Source organism: Heptranchias perlo, chromosome 7 (assembly GCF_035084215.1).
Source record: "Heptranchias perlo isolate sHepPer1 chromosome 7, sHepPer1.hap1, whole genome shotgun sequence".
In the NCBI taxonomy this organism is placed as follows: domain Eukaryota; kingdom Metazoa; phylum Chordata; class Chondrichthyes; order Hexanchiformes; family Hexanchidae; genus Heptranchias; species Heptranchias perlo.
In genome coordinates, this window is record NC_090331.1 from 3,500,237 (window position 1) to 3,524,433 (window position 24,197).

Genomic DNA, 24,197 nt, shown 5'->3' on the forward strand with positions numbered 1-24,197 from the left:
CTCTATCTGTCCGTCATTTTCACTTTATCTGTCTTTCTATCTCTTTTTCTGTTTATATTTCTCTCTCTAGCTCAATGTTTCTTTCTCAATCTGTCTCTCTCTGTCTGTCTTTCCTTTTCAGGTGAATTTATTCCTATTTCTCTCTCCCCAGTATGATCAGAAGGAAAAGAAAACTATTTTTGGGAGTCGGAAGGATTACTGGGATTATTTCTGTATGTGCCTGAACAGTCACAAGTGTGGAACAGATGGCCTGAAATTTATTAACTATACACCAAGAGTAAGTACTGATGGAATATGTTTCATTGAAACTTTCTGGCTGGAGTTTCCTGTCTGGGAACTCTACAAACATAAAATATATACGAAAACATACGGAAAAGGGCAGGAGACCAACTGTTCATTGAACCTGTCCCATCCTGACATATTGTAACCTGTTCACATCACCATATCCATCTGACCCCCACCCGACCCCTGCGGTCTACTGGGGGAGACAGAAAAAGAGAAAATAAACCATCAGCCAAAATAACTGCGAAATTCCTCTCTGACCCCCGCAAGTGATAAAGCAAGTTCCAGGAGACCCTGGTGACTGGTTTCATTAGTTCCCATTAACCTGTCGTGATGGAGTCTGGGCCTTCCTGCACTGTATAGCTCACCACACCAGGTGAGATCAGCTAACTCAGCACAGGCCAGGGATGGAGCCTGGGTTTTTGGCTCAGTTACATGTTGCCTTTAACACCTGATGCATCACAGAAAGCTAGATGTGTATTTCTATACACTGAATATCAGAGTAAGTAGCAGCACCTGTTTACTATAGTAACCAGCTGGTATAACCCTCTGCCCTCTCTCTTCGTGACCTGCAGCTGAACACCTCACTGGGGAAAGGACGAGCTTTCATCCGATACTGTCTGGTGCAACAGCAGCTGGCGGACTCCCTGCAGCTCTGCTTCCTCAATCAGCAGCTGGCCAGGTAAGGTGAAGGTGGTGGGGGTTAGTAATGAAGGGCCTGAGAGACAAATCACAGACTCAAAACAAACTCATCTTCCTCTATCTGTGGCATGTATTCACTGCAGCCGCTGTCAGTCTGTAACTGAGTCCCCCATTCACTGCACTGGGTGCCAGTCAATCCTTTAGTGTCTCTACCCCTCCATCTCCAATCTCTCAGTGTCTCTATCCCTCCATCCCAATCCTTTAATGTCTCTATCCCTCCATCCCCAATCGTTCAGTGTGTCTAACTATGTTAGATCCTTCAACATGATCCCTCCAATGTGATCCCTCCATCTCCAACCTAACTAACTTCCTCTCTGGGCGAACAGTATTTGTCCTCCTGTTCTCTGGTTAACCATTTTATTGAGCAAATGGTTAAACCTTCACACTCTCTCTGGCTTAGATTTCCGCTCAGTCGCTACACTGGCCGACACACAAGGTTCTGCCCGCAAGACAAATATCATTCCTGGTGGGGTTCCCCAGTCTCTGCCCGGGAGACTCCTGGGGAGAGGCTGAGGTGGGTCTCAGATTCCTTCTGTAGTGTCGTGTGTCAGATGGCCTCAGGGCTAGGTGCACGGTGCAAATTTATAAATTTAGTTTTAATAAAAAGCCCATACAATCTGTCACCCTGAGATACGATGTGGAGATGCCGGTGATGGACTGGGGTGGACAAATGTAAGGAATCTTACAACACCAGGTTATAGTCCAACAAATTTATTTTAAAATCACAAGCTTTCGGAGATTATCTCCTTCGTCAGATGAATGAATGAAAAAGTTCTCAAATCGCATATCTTATACTATGTTGGGACAGCATCACACCAATCAAAAGGTGTCGTTGTTATTCAAACAGGCCAGTCACGGAGAACAGCACGTCCCAGTACACTCGATATACATTGTGTCTATTACACAGGCAGGCAGAAAGAAACTCAAAATGGCAGAGAGAGAGAGAGAGAGAATTTTAAAAAACATATAAATTTTTTCCCCCTTTTTGCTGGTGGGGTTACGTGTAGTGTGACATGAACCCAAGATCCCGGTTGAGGCCGTCCTCATGGGTGCGGAACTTGGCTATCAACTTCTGCTCGACGATTTTGCGTTGTCGTGTGTCTCGAAGGCCGCCTTGGAGAACGCTTACCCGAAGATCGGTGGCTGATACATTAGGGCTTCCCGGCCCTTTATTTGTTAACCCTCTCTGCAACGCCCATAGCAACACTGGACAACAGGCCTATACTGGAGCTCCTTGTGCCCGGCGTTGCTGTGGCACCAATGACGGTTACGTATTCGGTTAAGTCCGACTTATATTTCATGGGACATATTATAGGCCCAAAAGAAAATATGGTAAGTGGTGGGGGTGAGCGAGCAAGGAGCTGTCAAAGTGCTTCCCAGAGAATGTTCGGGCCCACTCCTCTCAAATTACGTCAGAGAGCTGGAGTAACTCAAGCCTAAAGCCTAAACCTCCGTGTCTCCCTGACACTGCAGTACCTGTAAATATCAGTAGGTAGCAGTGCGTAGCCTATTGGCTCAACAAAGCCCCGAGCAGGTTGTTAATAGATTGCATGCCATTCTCAGCTTTAAGGAAGAGGATGACAGTAGTTATGTGGAGAGACTGGAGAAGCTGGGTTTGTTCTCCGTGGAGCAAGAAGAAGGTTAAGGGAGATGTCATAGAGATAGAGGTGTTCAAAATTATGAGGTTTTTTGATAAAGTAAATAAGGAGAAACTGTTTTCACTGGCAGAAGGGTCGGTAACGAGAGGACACAGATTTAAGGTAATTGGGAAAAGAACCAGGGGGGAGATGAGGAGAAATGATTTTACACAGTGAGTTGTTATGATTTGGAATGCACAGCCTGAAAGGGTGGTGGAAGCAGATTCAATAATAACTTTTTACATAGAATTACATAGAATGTGCAGCACAGGAACAGGCCATTTGGCCCAACTGGTCTATGCCGGTGTTAATGCTCCACACGAGCCTCCTCCCACCTTTCTTCATCTCACCGTATCAGCATATCCTTCTATTCCTTTCTCCCTCATGTGTTTATTTAGCTTCCCCTTAAATGCATCTATGCTACTTGCCTCAACTACTCCTTATGGTAGCAAGTTCCACATTCTCACCACTCTCGTGGCAAAGAAGTTTCTCCTGAATTGCCTATTGGGTTTATTAGTGACTATTTTATATTTATGGCCCTTGTTCTGGTCTCCCCCACAAGTGGAAACCATCTTCTCTATATCTACCCTATAAAACCGTTTCATAATCTTAAAGACCTCTATCAGGTCACCTCTCAGTCTTGTCTTTTCTAGAGAAAAGAGCCCCAGCCTGTTCAATCTTTCCTGATAGGTATAACCTCTCAGTTCTGGTATCATCCTAATAAATCTTTTTTGCACCTTCTCCAGTGCCTTTACATCCTTTTTACAACATGGAGACCAGAACTGTGCTTAGTACTCCTAGTGTGGTCTAACCAAGGTTCTATACAAGTTTAACATTACTTCCCTGCTTTTCAATTCAATCCCTCTAGAAATGAAACCCAGTGATTTGTTTGTCTTTTTTATGGCCTTATTAAGTGATTTCTGTATCTGTACCCTGACTTTCAAAAGGGAATTGGATATATTCTTGAAAAGGAGAAATTTGCAGGGCTATGGGGAAAGAGCAAGGGGAGTGGGACTAATTGGATAGCTCTTTCAAAGAGGCACCACAGGCACGATGGGCCGAATGGCCTTCCTCTGTGCTGTACGATTTTATGAATCTATGGAGTGTGAGCTGGGATAGTGTTGGAGCTTATGGGCCCACAGTTCTCTGCATTGCGTCATGAGTGTTGGGGGTTTTACCAGCGCCTTCCGCTGCAGACAGGCTGATTCAGATTAATCCGGCTCAGATATGCGAGGAACACCCACAGCCGTGCCCACTGACACCCTCTGACGGGCAGGCTGTGGGTGTTCCTCGCATATCTGAGCCGGATTAATCTGAATCAGCCTGTCTGCAGCGGAAGGCGCTGGAAGGTGTTGCACGAGATGTCACAATTTGTCATGCCGTTACTTTGACAAGCATTACATGGACTGCTCTCTTTCAGCGACTGGTACTATGCCAGCAGCCCCTTCCTGTCAGAAAGGCTCAGGTCTGACATCACGGCACACTTGTACTCGTTGAACGGAATAACCTTTGACCTGGCTATAAAGGGTGTTGACCTGGATACATCGTGGCCATCAGGCAGAGGGTAAGGAGATAGAGAGAATGACGGAATAAAAGTTATAGAAACCATCTGATTTGCATTTCCATTGAAATCTCACTGGGGTACAGTTCCACAGGCACTGACTCTCACTGGGGTACAGTTCCACAGGCACTGACTCTCACTGGAGTACAGTTCCACAGACATTGACTCTCACCGGGGTACAGTTCCACAGGCACTGACTCTCACTGGGGTACAATTCCACAGGCACTGACTCTCACTGGAGTACAGTTCCACAGACATTGACTCTCACCGGGGTACAGTTCCACAGGCACTGACTCTCACTGGGGTACAGATTCCGTCCAGGTCAGCTTCCCTCCGATACCTCACTCAAACGGCCAGTCTTCCTGTACAGCTCTAGACTATCAGAACTGGCAGGCTATTCAGCCACGTGGAACCTCACAGATAAGCTGTATCTTGTGCTCAGCCAATGTTCACACTTGCTAGCAGGAGTCACAGGGCAGTGATCAGGAGTGGGGACCCTGTCTCACTTTCCCCTTCGCACACCTAGGACACTGAGGTGAATTGTGACTCTCCTAATGCCTTATTAGGTGAGATCAGCTAACTGAGTGTAGATCAGACAATGGACCTGAGGCCTTCCGGGATCAGGGGAAGCAACATCAACATCTTTCAACTATTTAATAAAAAATTAAATGTTTTGTGCCTCATCAAGCAATTATTCTTAAGGAAACCATTTTTCGCTTTAAAATGGGAAACAAAACCATCGACACAGAGAGAACTGAGCTCATTCAGTCACACAGAACCCGGAGTACGGGAGGCAATCAACAGCCCAATAAAAGAGAAACAACACCAAACAAAGTGAGTCATTAACCAAATAAAACTCACCCCCAGGTATAAGAACAAAAGAAATAGGAGCAGGAGTAGGCCACACGGCCCCTCGAGCCTGCTCCGCCATTCAATCAGATCATGGCTGATCTTCGACCTTAACTCCACTTTCCCACCCGATCCCCATATCCCTTGATTCCCCTAGAGTCCAAAAATCTATTGATCTCAGTCTTGAATATACATTTCCCTTTAAAAAGGGAAACAAAACCATTGATACAGAGAAAGCTGAGCTCATTCAGTCACATGGAACCCAGAGTACGGGAGGGAAACCAGAACAAAAAGGCAATCAACAGCCCAATAAAAGAGAAACAACCAGAAACAAAGTGAGTCATTAACCAGATAAAACTCTGCTCTGTGTATGTTACTCTATATATATATATATATATATATATATATACATACATATCATCCGAACCCCTTGATTAGATTCCAGTCTGTAACTCACTCCCGGGTATCTGTTATTCTTTATATAACCCCCCCGAACCCCTCGATTAGATTCCAGCCTGTAACTCACTCCTGGGTATCTGTCATTCTATATATAAAGCCCCCGAACCCCTCGATTAGATTCCAGCCTGTAACTCACTCCTGGGTATCTGTTATTCTATATATAACCCCCCTGAACCCCTCGATTAGATTCCAGCCTGTAACTCACTCCTGGGTATCTGTCATTCTATATATAAACCCCCCGAACCCCTCGATTAGATTCCAGCCTGTAACTCACTCCCGGGTATCTGTTATTCTATATATCATCCCCCCGAACCCCTTGATTAGATTCCAGCCTGTAACTCACTCCTGGGTATCTGTTATTCTATATATAACCCCCCGAACCCCTCGATTAGATTCCAGCCTGTAATTCACTCCTGGGTATCTGTTATTCTATATATAACCCCCCCGAACCCCTCGATTAGATTCCAGCCTGTAACTCACTCCTGGGTATCTGTCATTCTATATATAAACCCCCCGAACCCCTCGATTAGATTCCAGCCTGTAACTCACTCCCGGGTATCTGTTATTCTATATATAACCCCCCCGAACCCCTCGATTAGATTCCAGCCTGTAACTCACTCCCGGGTATCTGTTATTCTATATATAACCCCCCCGAACCCCTCGATTAGATTCCAGCCTGTAACTCACTCAGGCCTTGAGATCCTTCCTAACGTGCGGTGCCCATAATTCGACACCATACTCCAGCTGAGGCCTAACCAGTGATTTATAAAGGTTTAGCATAACTTCCTTGCTTTTGTACTCCATGCCTCTATTAATAAAGATCTTCACACATAGTAGCACGGTCCCTGATACTAAGAATGTTTATAAGAACAGCCAGGAGTATTAAGCTATTTGTATAATTAACTTTTAATATGCAAATATATTAATAAGTAACTTATTGTACCATAACTTTCTTCACTGTTTTGTTGACTGTAGTGAATTTAAAACTCCTAGAAGGACATCGGGGAGTGAAGCTCCATCCAACAAACCCTTAAAGGTATCGTACACCTTCAAAACGGTTTCTGGTGCAATGAATTTTGGTGCTGTTTGAGGCGGAGGGAACAGTGCAAAACTCCATTTCTGGTCCTTAGTGTCAGGTACAGTAAGGGTTAGATACAGAGTAAAGCTCCCTCTACACTGTCCCATCAAACACACCCGGGGCAGGAACAGCATGAGTTAGATACAGAGTAAAGCTCCCTCTACACTGTCCCATCAAACACTCCCAGGGCAGGAACAGCATGGGTTAGATACAGAGTAAAGCTCCCTCTACACTGTCCCATCAAACACACCCGGGGCAGGAACAGCATGGGTTAGATACAGAGTAAAGCTCCCTCTACACTGTCCCACATCAGACACTCCCAGAGCAGGTACAGCACGGGTTAGATACAGAGTAAAGCTCCCTCTACACTGTCCCATCAAACACTCCCAGGCAGGTACAGCACGGGTTAGATACAGAGTAAAGCTCCCTCTACACTGTCGCATCAAACACACTCCCAGGGCAGGAACAGCATGGGTTAGATACAGACTAAAACTTCCTCTACACTGTCCCATCAAACACTCCCAGCTAGGCTTAGATGCAGAGTAATTGCTTAATGTGTAGATACAAATGCTGATTGATGACCTTCCTGTCGATCACTCCTCATTTTACTTCTGATTTTTGGCCTCCCATGTTAGATAATGTGGAGGTAGTAACCTCCCAAGGATATTGCTTAATGTCTGATTCTATTGAGTAGAATGGGCCTATATTCTCTGGAGTTTAGAAGAATGAGAAGTGATCTCATTGAAACATATAAGATTCTAAGAGGGCTTGACAGGGTAGATGCTGAGACGCTGTTTCCCCTGGCTGGAGAGTCTAGAACTAGGGGTCATAGTCTCAGGATAAGGGGTTGGCCATTTAGGACTGAGATGAGGTGGAATTTCTTCACTCTGGGGGTCATGAATATTTGGAATTCTCTACCCCAGAGGGCTGTGGATGCTGAGTCGTTAAATATATTCAAGGTTGAGATCAATAGATTTTTGGACTCTAAGGGAATCAAGGGATATGGTGATCAGGCGGGAAAGTGGAGTTGAGGTCAAAGATCAGCCATGATCTTAATGAATGGTGGAGCAGGCTCGAGGGGCCGTATGGCCTACACCTGCTCCTATTTCTTATGTTCTTATGTCTGATGTTTAACCCTTGTGCCAATCAATTCATACTTAGGAAAAGTACAAGAATACAAATAATGGGCCAGAGAAGAACACGAAGAACCAAAAGCCAGTGATCATCAGAGGAATAAAGGAATCTATGAAGTCCGTTGTACAAGGAATACCATCAGGTGCATCAGCATCACATGGTGCTTCACAGAGTAGCAGTAAGCTACGAGTGAGCGAAGAACCAATTCTTGGAATGTCTGCTGAGTCCGATGGCTCCAGGTCAATTCCAGGTCAACTGGTGCAATCTGAACAGGACGTGCCAATGTTGCAACATGAAAAAAAGAATGTAGGATTGGTGAGCAACTTGGAACAAGTGTCTAACGGGTCAGCGCAGCCAAGAGAGAGAGGCCAAGTTGACGCTCAGAGGTGTGAGGAATTTGTGACCACCTTGACTGCAGGTGAGAAGAGAGAGATTGAACTGAAGGTAAAAGCAGAGCAGCAATCTCTAATAGAGAAACTCAACAGGGATCTAAAGGAGAAAGAGCATGTCATTGAGGAATTCAAGGGTCTTCTCAAAGAGAAAGAGAAGATCCATAGGGAGGAGTCCTCCAAACTTCAGCAAGAGGTCTCAAACCTGAGGGAGATGCAGAGGAAAAGTGAGGAACAATCCAACAGGGTTGGGCTGCTGGAGGACAGTAATAAGTTCTTGAACGAAACCATCGAGGAAATGGATAGTATCCTTGATGGTGTGAAACAAGCAATGGTCGAAAAAGATCACGAGAATATGTTACTGAAAAAGGAGCAGGAGGAGAAGATGTCAGAGGCACAACAAGTACACAAGGAAGAGTTGGAAAAACTGAAGCTCGAGCTCAGAGAACATCAAAAGGAACATGATGAAATGAAACAGGATACTGATGAAAGGCAGAAGAAAGTGATGGAGCAGCTAAAAAGCAAAGAGTCAACCCTGGCTGCGGTTCAGAGTGAGAAAGAGCAGGAGCAAGACAAGCTGTTGGCCGAGATGGAAAAACAACGGTCCAAGCTGCAATGCCTGGAGTCTCTCAACAATTCACTAGAAGAGAAACACAAGGAGAGCCAACAGAAGGTCAAAGATTTACAAGTGTCTGTCATCTCACTTCAATCAGAAGTCAGCAGGCTCCAAGCTTCTGAGAAACAGCTGCTTCAACAGAGCAGTGATGCCATCCTCTCTCCTGATGGAAAGGAACTAAAGCTGAGGGAGGACAATGGGACTCTTGAAGAAGACCCGAGGAAGGTCCAAATGCAGAATGAGTTGGTCAATCAAAAGCTGGAGAAGTGTCAGCTGGAAAGGGATGAACGTGCACAAGGGAAGACTATGTGCTCAGATTCTCTCACTGCTTTGAAGCAGGAATACCAGCAGGCCCAGGTGCAAATTTCTGACCTTGGTCAACAGCTGGCAAAATACAAAGAACAAGAGTTGACCTCCAAAAGCCCCGTTGAAGAAAACGCAAACACTGTAGCAAAGAAAGGGCAAGATCTAAAGGTCTTGATGGACAAACTTGAAGAAATTACTCAGAAATTAGAGTCATCAAATGCAGAGAAGTCAGAAACTGAACGGAAACTAGAGGAAACCATTGCCCAACTCCATATATTAACAGCAGAACGGTCAAGTACAGAAAACTGGTCAACAGAATTGAAAGGCCAATATGAGGTTCTTGCAGAGGAGACGAAGACTAAGCTGGCAACATTTGAGAGTAGCCAGGTGGAAATGGCCAAGGTACAGAATGAAAACGCTGAACTGAAATGCAGTTTACAAGAGATTTCCAAGGAGAACGAATCCGCCCAGAGGAAACTGACATCTGTGCTTTCTGCTCTGGAGGAGTCTACTCAGGAACTTGCCAGAGTCGAGAAGCAAATGGAAGAGCTGGAGAACAGCCGTGGTTCAGAGGTTCAAAGAATGAAAGAAAGAATTGAGGCCATACGAGCTGAGACAGAAACATTGGAGCAACAGAAGGAAGAGCTGAAGCAAAAGGCTTCCACTCTGGATGAGGAACTTCTGCAATTGAAGGAGAGTGCTGCAAAACTGGTGCTGGGCAACACCAAGGCAAAAGCTGAGATGGAGAGGGCACAGGCCGAGGTGGAGCAGTTACGCACACAAATGGTACACCTGTCATCCGAGAAGGTTGCACTGGAGCAAAAAGTTGCGACGATGGGACAGCAGCAACAGGACGACGAGAGGCAGTCTCAAGTCGTTTTGCAGTCCGAGCTGGAGAGTGCACGGGAAGGGAAGGAGAGAGCACAAGGGCAGCTGTCTTCCCTCGCAAAGGAGAACGAGGAACTTCACGCCGAGCTGCAGGCCACGCGGGAGCAAGTGAGCTCACTGCAGCGATTGATGGCGCAGGAGAGCTCTGACTTCGAACAAGGGATGGCCAAGAAAACAGCTGAACATGACAGGCTAACAGAGGTACCAAATCAACCCTGGAATGGCTGTGTCAAACAGTTATTTTTAATTTGTCGAAAATTTTTCCGTTTTTCTTTCTTGGCTTGGTCCGTGATCAAAAGGCAAAACCTGCATTCACATTGCTCGGAGTATTTCAAATATTGTGAAATACCTTGAACTGCAGGGACTGTTGTGCAGCCAAACACAGCAACTATTTTGCACAAAGCAAGAGCCCACAATTGGTTAGAATCATAGAATCAAACAAGGAGACCATTCGGTCCATCGTGGCTCTTTGAAGAGCTATCCAATTATCTTTTGCTCTTTCCCCATAGTCCTGTAATTTTTTCCTTTCCAAGTATTTATCTAATTCCCTTTTGAAAGTTATTATTGAATCTGCTTCCACCGCCCTTTCAGGCGGCGCATTCCAGATCATAACAGCTCGCTGCGTAAAAAAATATTCTCCTCATCTCCCCTCTGCTTCTTTTGCCAATTATCTTAAATCTGTGTCTTCTGGTTACCGACCCTCCTGCCAGTGGAAGCAGTTTCTCCTTATTTACTCTATCAAAACCCCTCATAATTTTGAACACCTCTATTAAATCTCCCATTAACCTTCTCTGCTCCAAGGAGAACAATCCCTGGATGAGGGAGGAATGTTGGCCAGGAGACCAAGAAAACCCACTGCTCTTCTTTAAAACAGTGCCTTGGGATGTTTAACCAACATCTGAGCCACTGGCAGGCACTGACCGCAGTTTTACAACTCATCCAAAAGACAGCACCTCCGACAGTGCAGCATTCCCTCAGTACTGCACTGAAGCGATGGCCTAGATTATGTGCTCAAACCTCTGGAGTGGGACTTGAACCCGCGACCTTCTGAAAGACAGAGCCAAGCTGACACTGCCAGATGGACAACTTGTTCCTTGGCCTTTGCCGATGTCACTCTGTACCTGGCTCCTGTCAGATGTTTGAGAATGGTCCCAGGGTGAAGTTTCTCTCCAATCTCCCTCTCTGGGTCAAAGTGCCTCGTCACTGTTTATTACCTCGTTGCCAAAGCATGGCTGATGCACGCCATTCGGGGAATCACAGGCTTGGATTTGCGTCCTGTCGCTGCATGATGCAATAATTGAGCGTGCAAGGTAAGAGTAAGTGTGCAAAGATAGAGCGAATATATGAGGAGAGTGAGTGTGAGATAAGAGTGAATGTACGAGGAGAGATTGAGTGTGAAGATAGAATGAGGGGACAGTGGATGAGAGGTAAGAGTGAGTGTGCAAGAAGAGAGTGAATATATGAGGAGAGTGAGTGTATGAGGTAAGAGTGAATGTGTGAAGTAAGAGTGGAAAGTGAGGAAAGAGTGTGTGAGGAAAGTGTGAGTGTGTGAAGTAAGAGTGAGAATGTGAGGAGAGAGTGAATAATTATGAATGAATAATCAAGTGTGTTGTGAAAATGTACATGTGCGGGGAGAATGTGAGTGTTACCAACTGACTTTGGGTTTGAGTTAATCTCCTTGTTTGTTGCCAGTTTTCTCCCCTTTTTTGCTCCATGCCCCTCCCCCTCCTGAATGTGGCTGGGTTAAGGTTGGGCCCCTGCTGGAAAGTAATTGCATGAGGACAGGATCAGGCTCAGATGTGATGCCTCGCAGTTGAATATCCAGGTGACACTTGCTGCCTAGGCTCACCCATTAGGAATGGGTACTTGGGTGAGTTACTGGAGGGATACCAGTGCCCTTGAAGCCTGTACCCAGTGAGAGTCAGCACCTTCAGGGGAAAGGCTTGTTGTGTATCAAGTGAGATTTGATAGTGAGCTGTGAGTTCCCCTTTGTGATGAATTCCTCTTTATTTTCTGCCCATCGCCAGGCCCTAAATGAAGATTTACTGACTGGCAGGAAGGACATCCAATACAAGGCGGACGAACTAAAGTCCAAAGATGCTGAGCTGCTGTCATTAGCTGAATCGCTAGCACAGTAAGGAACTCTCAGTCCCACTCCAAACATTCCGCGTCGGTCTTTCTAATTGTCTTTTACCACCTGCAATATTTTACAACTTCCATGCTTAACACGTTCACTGGAGCGAGTCTTTCATAGTGGCAGCATTCCCGCCTCTGAATCAGAAGGTGTAGGGTTCGAACCCCACTTCAGACAGTCCCAGTGAGTGGAGACCAGAGCTCCAGACAGTCCCGGTGAATGGAGACCGGAGCTCCAGACAGAACCGATGAGTGGAGACTGGAGTTCCAGATAGTCCCTGGGGAGTGGAGACCAGAGCTCCAGACAGTCCCGGTGAATGGAGACCGGAGCTCCAGACAGAACCGATGAGTGGAGACTGGAGCTCCAGATAGTCCCCGGGGAGTGGAGAAAGGAGCTCCAGACAGTCCCGGGGAGTGGAGACCAGAGCTCCAGACAGTCCCGGTGAGTGGAGACCAGAGCTCCAGACAGTCCCGGTGAGTGGAGACCAGAGCTCCAGACAGTCCCGGTGAGTGGAGACCAGAGCTCCAGACAGTCCCGGTGAGTGGAGACCAGAGCTCCAGACAGTCCCGGTGAGTGGAGACCAGAGCTCCAGACAGTCCCGGTGAGTGGAGACCGGAGCTCCAGACAGTCCCGGTGAATGGAGACCGGAGCTCCAGACAGAACCGATGAGTGGAGACTGGAGTTCCAGATAGTCCCCGGGGAGTGGGGAAAGGAGCTCCAGACAGTCCCGGGGAGTGGAGACCGGAGCTCCAGACAGTCCCGGGGAGTGGAGACCGGAGCTCTGGCTCTGAATGCTGGGTTGATATCCAGCAGGAGACTCATGTCTGGTGGGTGTGGTTGGCCCCCCCCTCATCATACAGGTTGTGGGAGCCCATACAACAATCCCGCCGTTTAAGACTAACCCCCCTATCGGCTGGTATAAAGATGATTACGGCCGTGGAAGAAGCGTTCATGTCATGGCCTGTCAGACTGAAAATCAGCCTGCGAATCCTTGCACTACTTCATATTATTCTCCAAGGGAAGAGTGTGAAGATAAGAAAAACAAACAAGTCCAGTTCTCTGGAGCATTAGGAAAGCCAGGCCCAGGTTACACTCACACTCCTGACTGCTATGGAATCTGCAATGTGTTGTAAAGGTGGAATGGGGCAAGTGTTTTTCTGCAGATTCAGCAATGCCAAACTTAACAACTAAACCATGACGGGAGTTTAGAGTCAGTACTTGATACTGGAAAGAGCTATGCCCTGTCTGTAGGTAAGACAGTGAGCATCATCTCCCTCATACAGTCTCCTACTGTTAAATATCAGCTACTCCTTGACGAGTATACAGAGCATGTACAGGAGCTGACACTGAGACACACACGGGCCATACAGTACCAGACAGGAGTGAATCGTTCCCTTTTACCCGCCGTGTACTACACACTATATACAGGAGCTGACACTGAGACACATACGGGCCGTACAGTACCAGACGGGAGTGAATCATTCCCTTTTACCCACTATGTACTGTACATGTACAGGAGCTGGCACTGAGACACACACAGTCTGTACAGTACCAGAACATAGGACCATTTCTGTCACCAGGTCCAGAAGTCATGGAGTGGTTCTGGTCCCAGACTAGCAGCCCGGAGGTTGTGAGTTCAAATCCAACTGTGGCAAGTTGTGAAACTGAATTCAATAAATCTGGTTATTTGTGGGCCAGAACCAGATACAGTGACCATGAAGCTGTTGAATTGTTGTAAAAATCCAACTGGTTCACTGATGTCTTTCAGGGAAGGGAACCTACTGTCCTTACCCGGTCTGGCCTACGCGTGACTCCACTCCCACACTGCAGAGGCCTAAACCCAGGCTGTCCACTGCTTCACTTGTACGGTGTTGCTGGGCTGCCCTTTAAGGTGGGAATAGTGCCAACGTCTCATTCTGACCACGTTAAATCTCCTCGTGATACAGCTGCCTCCTTCCTCTGTGTGGCATCGAGAGGTGTAGAACTGTGTTCCATTCACTCGTTGAATAAACAAAACCAGAAACAGGGGCGGGGCACTGAGGAGTCCTTCAGTCTGACATGAATCTGCTCCCTTTCAACATTTTAATAGTTTCATTCTCCATCATCCAATTACGCCAAAAGGCCCAGACACAATTGGCATGACGCCACAATGAGGCTAATCACTATTACAGTGCATGTGAAGGTCGTTCTCACCATATCCCCTCCACAAGTGGGCATGCGACACATTGAGACAGCGCGTCTGGTGGAGCAGGGCATTCGGATCCGACATTTCAGGGCTAAGTATCCCGAATGTGCAGATTATCTGATTATCTCACGCCAATCCAACAATCCAGATAAGCTCTCTGGTGTTACTGCAATTGCTGTGACTTTATTTTACATTAAGCATGAGGTCAGTTTCACCACCACAACAACAACTTACAACAACGTGCATTTATATAGTGCCTTTAACGTAGTAAAATGTCCCAAAGCACTTCACAGGAGTGTAATCAGACAGAAATTGACACCGAGCCACGTGAGGAGATTTTAGGACGGGTGGCCAAATGCTTTGTCAAAGATGTAGGTTTTAAGGAACGTCTTAAAGGAGGAGAGATAGAGTGACAGAGAGGTTTTGGGAGGGAATTGCTGAGCCTAGGGCCTAGGCAGCCGAAGGCATGGCCGCCAATGGTGGGGCGAAGAAAGTGGGGGATATGCAAGAGGCGAGAATTGGAGAAGCACAAAGATCTCGGAGGGTTGTAGGGCTGGAGGCGGTTACAGAGATAGGGAGGGGCGAGGCCATGGAGGGATTTGAACACAAGGATAAGTATTTTGAAAGTTACTATTGAATCTGTTTCCACCACCCTTTCAGGCAGTGCATTCCAGATCATACAATTCGCTGCGTAAAAAAAATTTCTGCTCATCTCTCCCCTGGTTCTTTTGCTAATTACCTTAAATCTGTTCCCTCTGGTTATCGAACCTCCTGCCAGTGGAAACAGTTTCTCCCTATCTACTCCATCAAAACTCCTCATGATTTTGAACACCTCTATTAAATCTCCCCTTCACCTTCTCTGCTGTAAGGAGAACAATCTCAGCTTCTCCAGTCTCTCCACATAACTGAAGTCCCTCATCCCTGGTACCATTGTAGTCAATCTCTTCTGCACGCTCCCCAAGGCATTTACAACCTTCCTGAAGTGTGGGGCCCAGAAATGGACACAATACTGCAGCTGAGGCCTAACTAGTGAATTATAAACGTTTACCATAACTTCCTTGCTTTTGTACTCTATGCCTTATTTATAAAGCCAAGGATTCCACACGCTTTTTTTTTTAACAGCCTTCTCGACTTGTCCTGCCACCTTCAAAGATTAGTTTCTCTCCCTCCTTCCTTTCCCACTCTCTTCTCTCTCTCTGCCTCCTTTCTTTCCCACTCTCCCCTCCTCTCCCACTCAATTTCTCTATCTCTCCCTCATTTTTTTCCCATTCTCTCACTCTCTCTCCCTCCCCACTCTCTGTCCCCCCTCTCCCACTTTCTGTCTCTTCCTCCTTTCTCCCACCTCTCTCCCTCTCCCTCCTTTTTCTCCCACTCTCTCTGTCACCCCTCTCTCCCACTAACTCTGTCTCTCCCACTCTCTCCCTCCTTTCTTCCCTCCCCCACTCTGTCCCTCTCTCCCACTCACACTCTCTGTCTCTTCCTGCTTTCTCCCCCCTCTCCCTCCTTTCTCTCCTACTCTCTCTGTCACGCTTCTCTCCCACTAACTCTGTCTCTCCTGCTCTCTCCCTCCTTTCTTCCCCCCCCACTCTGTCCCCCTCTCCCATTCACACTCTCTGTCTCTTCCTGCTTTCCCCCCCCTCTCCCTCTACCTCCTTTCTCTCCCACTCTCTCTGTCACCCCTCTCTCCCACTCACTCTGTCTCTCCCACTCTCTCCCTCCTTTCTTTCCCTCCCCCACTCTGTCCCCCTCTCCCACTCACCCTCTCTGTCTCTTCCTCCTTTCTTCCCATCTCTCTCCTCTCTCCCACTCACTCTCCCTCCTTTCTCTCCCACTCTCTCTGTTCCCCCTCTCTCTGTCTCTCCCACCTTCTCTCCCTCCCCCACTCTGTCCCCCTCTCCCACTCACACTCTGTCTCTTCCTCCTTTCTCCCCATCTCTCTCCACTCTCCCTCCTTTCTCTCCCACCCTCTCTGCCCCCCCACCTCTCCAACTCAATCTGTCTCTCCCACTCTCTCTCCCCCCCTCTCCCGTTCTCTCTCTCTCCCTCCTTTCTCTCCCCCGCTCTCATCCATTCGCATTCACTGTCTCTTCCTCCTTTCTCTCCCCTCCTCTCTCTGTCTCTCTATGTATCTCTGCCAGCCTCTGTACATCTCAATCTCACGTCTCGTCTCTACTGCTGGATGAGGTTCAATGGGTCGAGGGGTATATTGGGGCGGGGATTAAAAATCTTGGTGAGAAACTAACATAAAATGAACAGTGGCTACAGCTCTGTTTAATCACCAGTATCTGTGATGTTTACTCTTCTCATTCTCAGAGCCAAGAGAGTTGAAGAAGATTTGAAAGAGACATTGAAAAAGGCACAAAAAGATGCGAAAAGCAGGGAGGAGGAATTTCACCATGAAATCCAGGATCTCAGGGAGATGGTCAGGTCACTGAAGGAGAAGACAGTGGAACTGCTCAGGTGAGGGTCTGAGAAGCAAGAATCACTGAACCGAGAGCAGTGAGTAATCACCTGAAGAGGGCAGCATCTAAGTCTTATTATTGTAATTATGAGTGTGATGAGATCTGTGTGTAGTAAGTGTGACAGGCTGTGTGTAGTGTGTGATGAAATAAGTGTGTAGTGAGTGTGACAAGATCTATGTGGTGAGTGTGATGAGATATGTGTGTAGTGTGTGACAGGATCTGTGTAGTGAATGTAATGAAATCTGTGTGTAGTGGATGTGATGAGGTGTGTGCAGTGTGTGACAAGATTTGTATGTAGTAGGTGTGACAGGAATTGTGTGTAGTGAGTGTGATGAAATTTGTGTGTAGTGAGTGTGATGGGATTTGTGTAGTGAGTGTGATGGGATTTGTGTAGTGAGTGTGATGGGATTTGCGTAGTGAGTGTGATGGCCAGGTTCATGGCACCGTGGCTGGCTCTGCTGCACAGGAGGGCAGGAAAAAGAGTGGCAGAGCTATAGTGATAGGGGACTCGATTGTAAGGGGAATAGACAGGCGTTTCTGCGGACGCAACCGAGACTCCAGGATGGTATGTTGCCTCCCTGGTGCAAGGGTCAAGGATGTCTCGGAGCGGCTGCAGGACATTCTGGAGGGGGAGGGTGAACAGCCAGTTGTCGTGGTGCATATAGGCACCAACGATATAGGTAAAAAACAGGATGAGGTCCTACAAGCTGAATTTAGGGAGTTAGGAGTTAAACTAAAGAGTAGGACCTCAAAGGTAGTAATCTCAGGATTGCTACCAGTGCCACGGGCAAGTCAGAGTAGGAATGACAGGATAGCTAAGATGAATACGTGGCTTGAGAGATGGTGCAAGAGGGAGGGATTCAAATTCCTGGGCCATTGGAACCGGTTCTGGGGGAGGTGGGACCAGTACAAATTGGACGGTCTGCATCTGGGCAGGACTGGAACCAATGTCCTAGGGGAAGTGTTTGCCAGTGCTGTTGGGGAGGGTTTAAACTAATGTGGCAGGGGGATGGGAACCGATGCAGGAAGTCAGTGGGAAATAAAATGGTGACAGAAACAAAAGGCAGTAAGGGAGAGTGTACAGAACATGACCGGACAGATGGTCTGAGAAAGCAGGGCAAAGACCAAGGGAAGTCTAGATTAAACTGCATTTATTTCAATGCAAGAAGTCTGATGGGCAAGGCAGATGAACTCAGGGCATGGATGGGTACATGGGACTGGGATGTTATAGCTATTACTGAAACATGGATAAGGGAGGGGCAGGACTGGCAGCTCAATGTTCCAGGGTACAGATGCTATAGGAAAGATAGAGCAGGAGGTAAGAGAGGAGGGGGAGTTGCGTTCTTGATTAGGGAGAACATCACGGCAGTAGTGAGAGGGGATATATCCGAGGGTTCGCCCACTGAGTCTATATGGGTAGAACTGAAAAATAAGAAGGGAGAGATCACTTTGATAGGATTGTACTACAGACCCCCAAATAGTCAACGGGAAATTGAGGAGCAAATATGTAAGGAGATTACAGACAGCTGCAAGAAAAATAGGGTGGTAATAGTAGGGGACTTTAACTTTCCCAACATTGACTGGGACAGCCATAGTATTAGGGGCTTGGATGGAGAGAAATTTGTTGAGTGTATTCAGGAGGAATTTCTCATTCAGTATGTGGATGGCCCGACGAGAGAGGGGGCAAAACTTGACCTCCTCTTGGGAAATAAGGAAGGGCAGGTGACAGAAGTGTTGGTGAGGGATCAATTTGGGACAAGTGATCATAATTCCATTAGTTTTAAGATAGCTATGGAGAAGGATAGGTTTGGCCCAAAAGTTAAAATTCTAAATTGGGGAAAGGCCAATTTTGATGGTATTAGACAGGAACTTTCAGAAGTTGATTGGGAGAGTCTGTTGGCAGGCAAAGGGACGTCTGGTAAGTGGGAAGCTTTCAAAAGTGTGTTAACCAGGGTTCAGGGTAAGCACATTCCTTATAAAGTGAAGGGCAAGGCTGGTAGAAGTAGGGAACCTTGGATGACTCGGGAGATTGAGGCACTAGTCAAAAAGGAGGAGGCATATGACATGCATAGGCAGCTGGGATCAAGTGGATCCCTTGAAGAGTATAGAGATTGCCGGAGTAGAGTTAAGAGAGAAATCAGGAGGGCAAAAAGGGGATATGAGATTGCTTTGGCAGATCAGGCAAAGGTGAATCCAAAGAGCTTCTACAAATACATAAAGGGCAAAAGGGTAACCAGGGAGAGAGTAGGGCCTCTTAAGGATCAACAAGGTCATCTATGTGCGGAACCACAAGAAATGGGTGAGATCCTGAATGAATATTTCACATCGGTATTTACGTTTGAGAAAGGCATGGATGTTAGGGAACTTGGGGAAATAAATAGTGATGTCTTGAGGAGTGTACATATTACAGAGAGGGAGGTGCTGGAAGTCTTAACGCGCATCAAGGTAGATAAATCTCAGGGACCTGATGAAATGTATCCCAGGACGTTATGGGAGGTTAGGGAGGAAATTGCGGGTCCCCTAGCAGAGATATTTGAATCATCCACCGCTACAGGTGAGGTGCCTGAAGATTGGAGGGTAGCAAATGTTGTGCCTTTGTTTAAGAAGGGCGGCAGGGAAAAGCCTGGGAACTACAGACCAGTGAGCCTGACATCTGTAGTGGGTAAGTTGTTAGAGGGTATTCTGAGGGACAGGATCTACAGGCATTTGGAGAGGCAGGGACTAATTAGGAACAGTCAGCATGGTTTTGTGAGAGGAAAATCATGTCTCACGAATTTGATTGAGTTTTTTGAAGGGGTAACCAAGAAGATAGATGAGGGCTGTGCAGTAGACGTGGTCTACATGGACTTCAGCAAAGCATTTGACAAGGTACCGCATGGTAGGTAGTTACATAAGGTTAAATCTCATGGGATCCAAGGTGAGGTAGCCAATTGGATACAAAATTGGCTTGACGACAGAAGACAGAGGGTGGTTGTAGAGGGTTGTTTTTCAAACTGGATGCCTGTGTCCAGCGGTGTGCCTCAGGGATCGGTGCTGGGTCCGCTGTTATTTGTTATTTATATTAATGATTTGGATGAGAATTTAGGAGGCATGGTTAGTAAGTTTGCAGATGACACCAAGATTGGTGGCATTGTGGACAGTGAAGAAGGTTATCTGGGATTGCAACGGGATCTTGATCAATTGGGCCAGTGGGCCGATGAATGGCAGACGGAGTTTAATTTAGATAAATGTGAGGTGATGCATTTTGGTCGATCGAATCGGGCCAGGACCTACTCCGTTAATGGTAGGGCGTTGGGGAGAGTTATAGAACAAAGAGATCTAGGAGTACAGATTCATAGCTCCTTGAAAGTGGAGTCACAGGTGGATAGGGTGGTGAAGAAGGCATTCGGCATGCTTGGTTTCATTGGTCAGAACATTGAATGCAGGAGTTGGGATGTCTTGTTGAAGTTGTACAGGGCATTGGTGAGGCCACACTTGGAGTACTGTGTACAGTTCTGGTCACCCTATTATAGAAAGGATATTATTAAACTAGAAAGAGTGCAGAAAAGATTTACTAGGATGCTACCGGGACTTGATGGTTTGACTTACAGGGAGAGGTTAGACAGACTGGGACTTTTTTCCCTGGAGAGTAGGAGGTTAAGGGGTGATCTTATAGAAGTCTATAAAATAATGAGGGGCATAGATAAGGTCGATCGTCAAAATCTTTTCCCAAAGGTAGGGGAGTCTATAACGAGGGGGCATAGATTTAAGGTGAGAGGGGAGAGATACAAAAGGGTCCAGAGGGGCAATTTTTTCACTCAAAGGGTGGTGAGTGTCTGGAACGAGCTGCCAGAGGCAGTAGTAGAGGCGGGTACAATTTTGTCTTTTAAAAAGCATTTGGACAGTTACATGGGTAAGATGGGTATAGAGGGATATGGGCCAAGTGCAGGCAATTGGGACTAGCTTAGTGGTATAAACTGGGCGACATGGACATGTTGGGCCGAAGGGCCTGTTTCCATGTTGTAACTTCTATGATTCTATGATATGTGTGTAGTGAGATTGACAAAATTTGTGTGTAGAATCTTTGTGTGACAAGATATGTGTGTAGTGTGACAGGATGTGTTTGTGGTATGATGAGATTTGTTTGTATTGAGTGTGACGAGATCTGTCTATAGAGCGCCAGGATGTGTGCAGTGAGTAAGAGGATATGTGTGTAGTGTGACAAGATGTATGTAGTGACAGGAAATGTGTGTAGTAAGTGTGACAGGATATGTGTAGTGAGTGTGACGGGATCTGTTCACTGTGACTGAATCTGTTTGTTGTGTCTCACAGGGAGAAGGACGTTCTATGGCAGAAATCAGATGAGTTGGAGTTTAATCAGCGGCAATCGGATCATAAACGTTCGTCAAGAAGAGATCGATTCAGCAGCAAGAAGGGACTTTAATAACTGAGCTGCCGAACCAGATAAATATTCAAAGGGCATATGTTTTGGAGGAGCCTGAGTGGGTGGAATTCTCGATTTGTGGGATGTTAGTGATGGGGATTCTGCTTTGGATACCCAAGGGTGGAATTTCCATAACCGATGTAAATATTCAGGAGCAGTGGTGGAGATCTGTGTCACACCAGATCCCACTATTTTGTATCCAAGTTTACAGCTGCAATTTCCAAGCCAGCGACGAGCCTGCCAATGGATTCATGCAAATGTTGGCAACATGACCTCAACTACTTGTGCCCATTTTCAGGGGACTTGATCCCTCCATAGCCAAAATCAGCGTGGCAATATTCAGTGTCTGCTCCTAAATGCATTTACCTAACTAGCGCCGCACGCTCCTGCAGTGATCGATTCCTGTCGGATGGCATTGCATTTCTTCTGTAAACCTCTCTGGGTACGGTGCCATTTTGTCCTTCGATAAACACTGTAGATACTGAATAAAACCCATATGTGAATGTGAAGGAGGGCACTTCACACAGGGTTTAAACCCTGTCTAAGGTGTAGACATCTTGAGATGATTCTGCTTTGCACAAAATACAATAGAGAAAGAGAAAGAAATCTCCAAATTGTTGAGTGCCCCAACTGCTGACAATGGGGAAATAAGCTGGCAGGTCAGGGAACCATCTTTGCGTTGCTAAAAGTTTGGATGGGCTCCCTCTTAAAGTAAGAATTCCAACTCTTCTGTTCAGCTAAGTTTTCTCATCACATCTAATTCTTCTTAAAATTAGCAGGTTTACTGGATTTTTTAATATCCTCAGTGGACCATCTCTTGTGTGGTCTTCGTTTTATTTTGACAGATTAAATACCCTGGAACTATTAAATAATGAATTTTTAGTCGTCTCTGGTCCTTGTCCCGTTTCCCACTCTCTTCACCTCACCCCCCGACTCTGCAGCCCCTCGGACGCCCCTTTCTCTCTCGGCTCGCGCCCTGACAAGTTTCCAGGCGCCCCGCTCTCACTGAGCGCCTCCCCGGGCTCGCGCCCTGAGAAGTTTCCAGGCGCCCCGCTCTCGACTGAGCGCCTCCCCGGGCTCGCGCCCTGAGAAGTTTCCAGGCGCCCCGCTCTCACTGAGCGCCTCCCCGGGCTCGCGCCCTGACAAGTTTCCAGGCGCCCCGCTCTCGACTGAGCGCCTCCCCGGGCTCGCGCCCTGAGAAGTTTCCAGGCGCCCCGCTCTCGACTGAGAAGTTTCCAGGCGCCCCGCTCTCGACTGAGCACTTTTCATCCTTCCGTTCGAATTTGAAACTAACGGCCATTTCTAACGAATGATTCGAAGGTCCCGGGAATGAGCAGCTTCCCCAGTCAGCGTTAGTCCAACTGAGGATAATAATATGGGCATATGGATTTAGAGAGGGAAATGTTCGGAGTGATATTCGAGAACAGCAGCAAAGCATAGTTTATAGAAGCATAGAAAGATTGCAACACGGAAGGAGGCCATTTGGCCCATCGAGTCTGTGCAAGGGCAGTCCAGCGAGCCCCACTGCCTCCTCCTATCCTGGTAACCCTGCAGTTTATTTTTCTTTCAAGTACTTACCCAGTTCCCTTTTGAAGGCCACGATTGAATCTGCATCCACCACCCCCTCGGGCAGCACATGCCAGATCATAACCACTCGCTGTGTAAAAAAAGTTTTTCCTCATGGCACATTTGAATTAAGAGCAGGAGTAGGCCATTCGGCCCCTCAAGCCTTCTCTGCCATTTGATAGGATCATGTCTGATCTGATTGCGACCTCAACCTACTTTCCCGTCTACCTACTATAACCTTTGACTCCCTCGTTAATCAGGAATCTATCTAACTCAGCCTTAAAAATATTCAATGACCCTGCCTCCACCGCTCTCTGGGGAAGGGAGTTCCACAGACTCACGACGCACTGAGAGAAAAAATTTCTCCTCCATCTTAAATGGGAGACCCCTTATTTTTAAACTGTGGCCTCTAGTTCTAGAGTCTCACACAAGGGGAAGCATCCTCTCAGCATCTTCTAGTCCCTTCAGGATCTTATATGTTTCAATAAGATCACCTCTCATTCTTCTAAACTTCAGTGTATACAGGCCCAACTTGTCCAACCTTTCCTCATAAGATAACCCCCTCATCCCAGGAATTAGTCGAGTGAACTTTCTCTGAACTGCCTCCAAAGCAATTATGTCCTTTCTTAAATAAGGAGACTAAAACTGCACACAGTATTCTAGACATGGTCTCACCAATGCCCTGTACAACTGGAGCAAAACATCTCTACTTTTATATTCCATTCCCCTTGCAATAAATGACAGCATTCCATTTGCCTTCCTAATCACTTGCTGTACCTGCATATTAACATTTTGTGATTCATGTATTAGGACACCCAGATCCCTCTGTACCTCAGAGTTCTGCAATCTCTCTCCATTTAAATACTATACTGCTTTTCTATTCCTCCTGCCAAAGTGGACAAGTTCACATCTTCTCACATGATACTCCATCTGTCATATTTTTGCCCACTCACATCACCTATCCATAACCCTTTGCAGACTCCTTGGGCGCTAAATTGGGCCGTGTAACGCCCGTTATTTCGGCGCTACATGGCCTCTCCGACATCTAAGATGGTATCATGTAAAGTAGGGAGAAAATGGCTTCAATCAGTGTACAACGCTGATTTAAAGTGATACACACGATTTTGGGACTTAACGCTCAACTCAACGCACAATCTTAACCCCGACCATCTGAACGTGTCTTAGAGTGCCTGGAGGACCCCTACCAGCGCTATTTAAAGGGACTATGCAGGATTTACAGGTTAGTGGCTGGATTATTACTTCTGGCTGCCCACACATTTACAACTGTTTTTGGAGGTCTCCTACACTTGAATATGAGGACGCAGGGACATAGCCTAATATTTAGAGCCAGGACGTGCAGGAGTGAAGTTAGGAAATGCTTCTACATGAAAAGGTTGGGAGAAGTTTGGGAAGCTCTTCTGCAAACGGCAGTTGATGCTAGCTCAATTGTGAACTCTAAATCTGAGATTGATAGATTTCTGTGAACCAAGGATATTAAGGGATATGGGGCTAAGGCGGGAATATGG

At 46.8% G+C, this 24,197-nt stretch overlaps 1 protein-coding gene and 1 long non-coding RNA gene across 3 annotated transcripts in view; both read left to right on the forward strand.

The window, feature by feature from the left end:
* LOC137323458 (FYVE and coiled-coil domain-containing protein 1-like) overlaps nucleotides 1-21,977 on the forward strand; it is a 55,558-nt gene extending 33,581 nt beyond the window's left edge. For both annotated transcript variants that reach the window (XM_067986948.1, XM_067986950.1), the window contains 8 exons: nucleotides 152-277; nucleotides 858-964; nucleotides 4,042-4,185; nucleotides 6,466-6,526; nucleotides 7,730-10,102; nucleotides 11,929-12,035; nucleotides 16,534-16,680; nucleotides 20,994-21,977. In XM_067986948.1, coding sequence (XP_067843049.1) covers nucleotides 152-277; nucleotides 858-964; nucleotides 4,042-4,185; nucleotides 6,466-6,526; nucleotides 7,730-10,102; nucleotides 11,929-12,035; nucleotides 16,534-16,680; nucleotides 20,994-21,105 — 3,177 coding nt within the window. In that variant the 3' untranslated portion in view covers nucleotides 21,106-21,977. The remainder of the gene's footprint in view (nucleotides 1-151; nucleotides 278-857; nucleotides 965-4,041; nucleotides 4,186-6,465; nucleotides 6,527-7,729; nucleotides 10,103-11,928; nucleotides 12,036-16,533; nucleotides 16,681-20,993) is intronic.
* A 412-nt stretch (nucleotides 21,978-22,389) lies between these two features.
* The window catches only part of LOC137323460 (uncharacterized), a 35,565-nt gene continuing 33,757 nt past the window's right edge, over nucleotides 22,390-24,197 (forward strand). Inside the window, exon 1 of the long non-coding RNA XR_010963373.1 lies at nucleotides 22,390-23,911. This is a non-coding gene — a long non-coding RNA (uncharacterized lncRNA). The remainder of the gene's footprint in view (nucleotides 23,912-24,197) is intronic.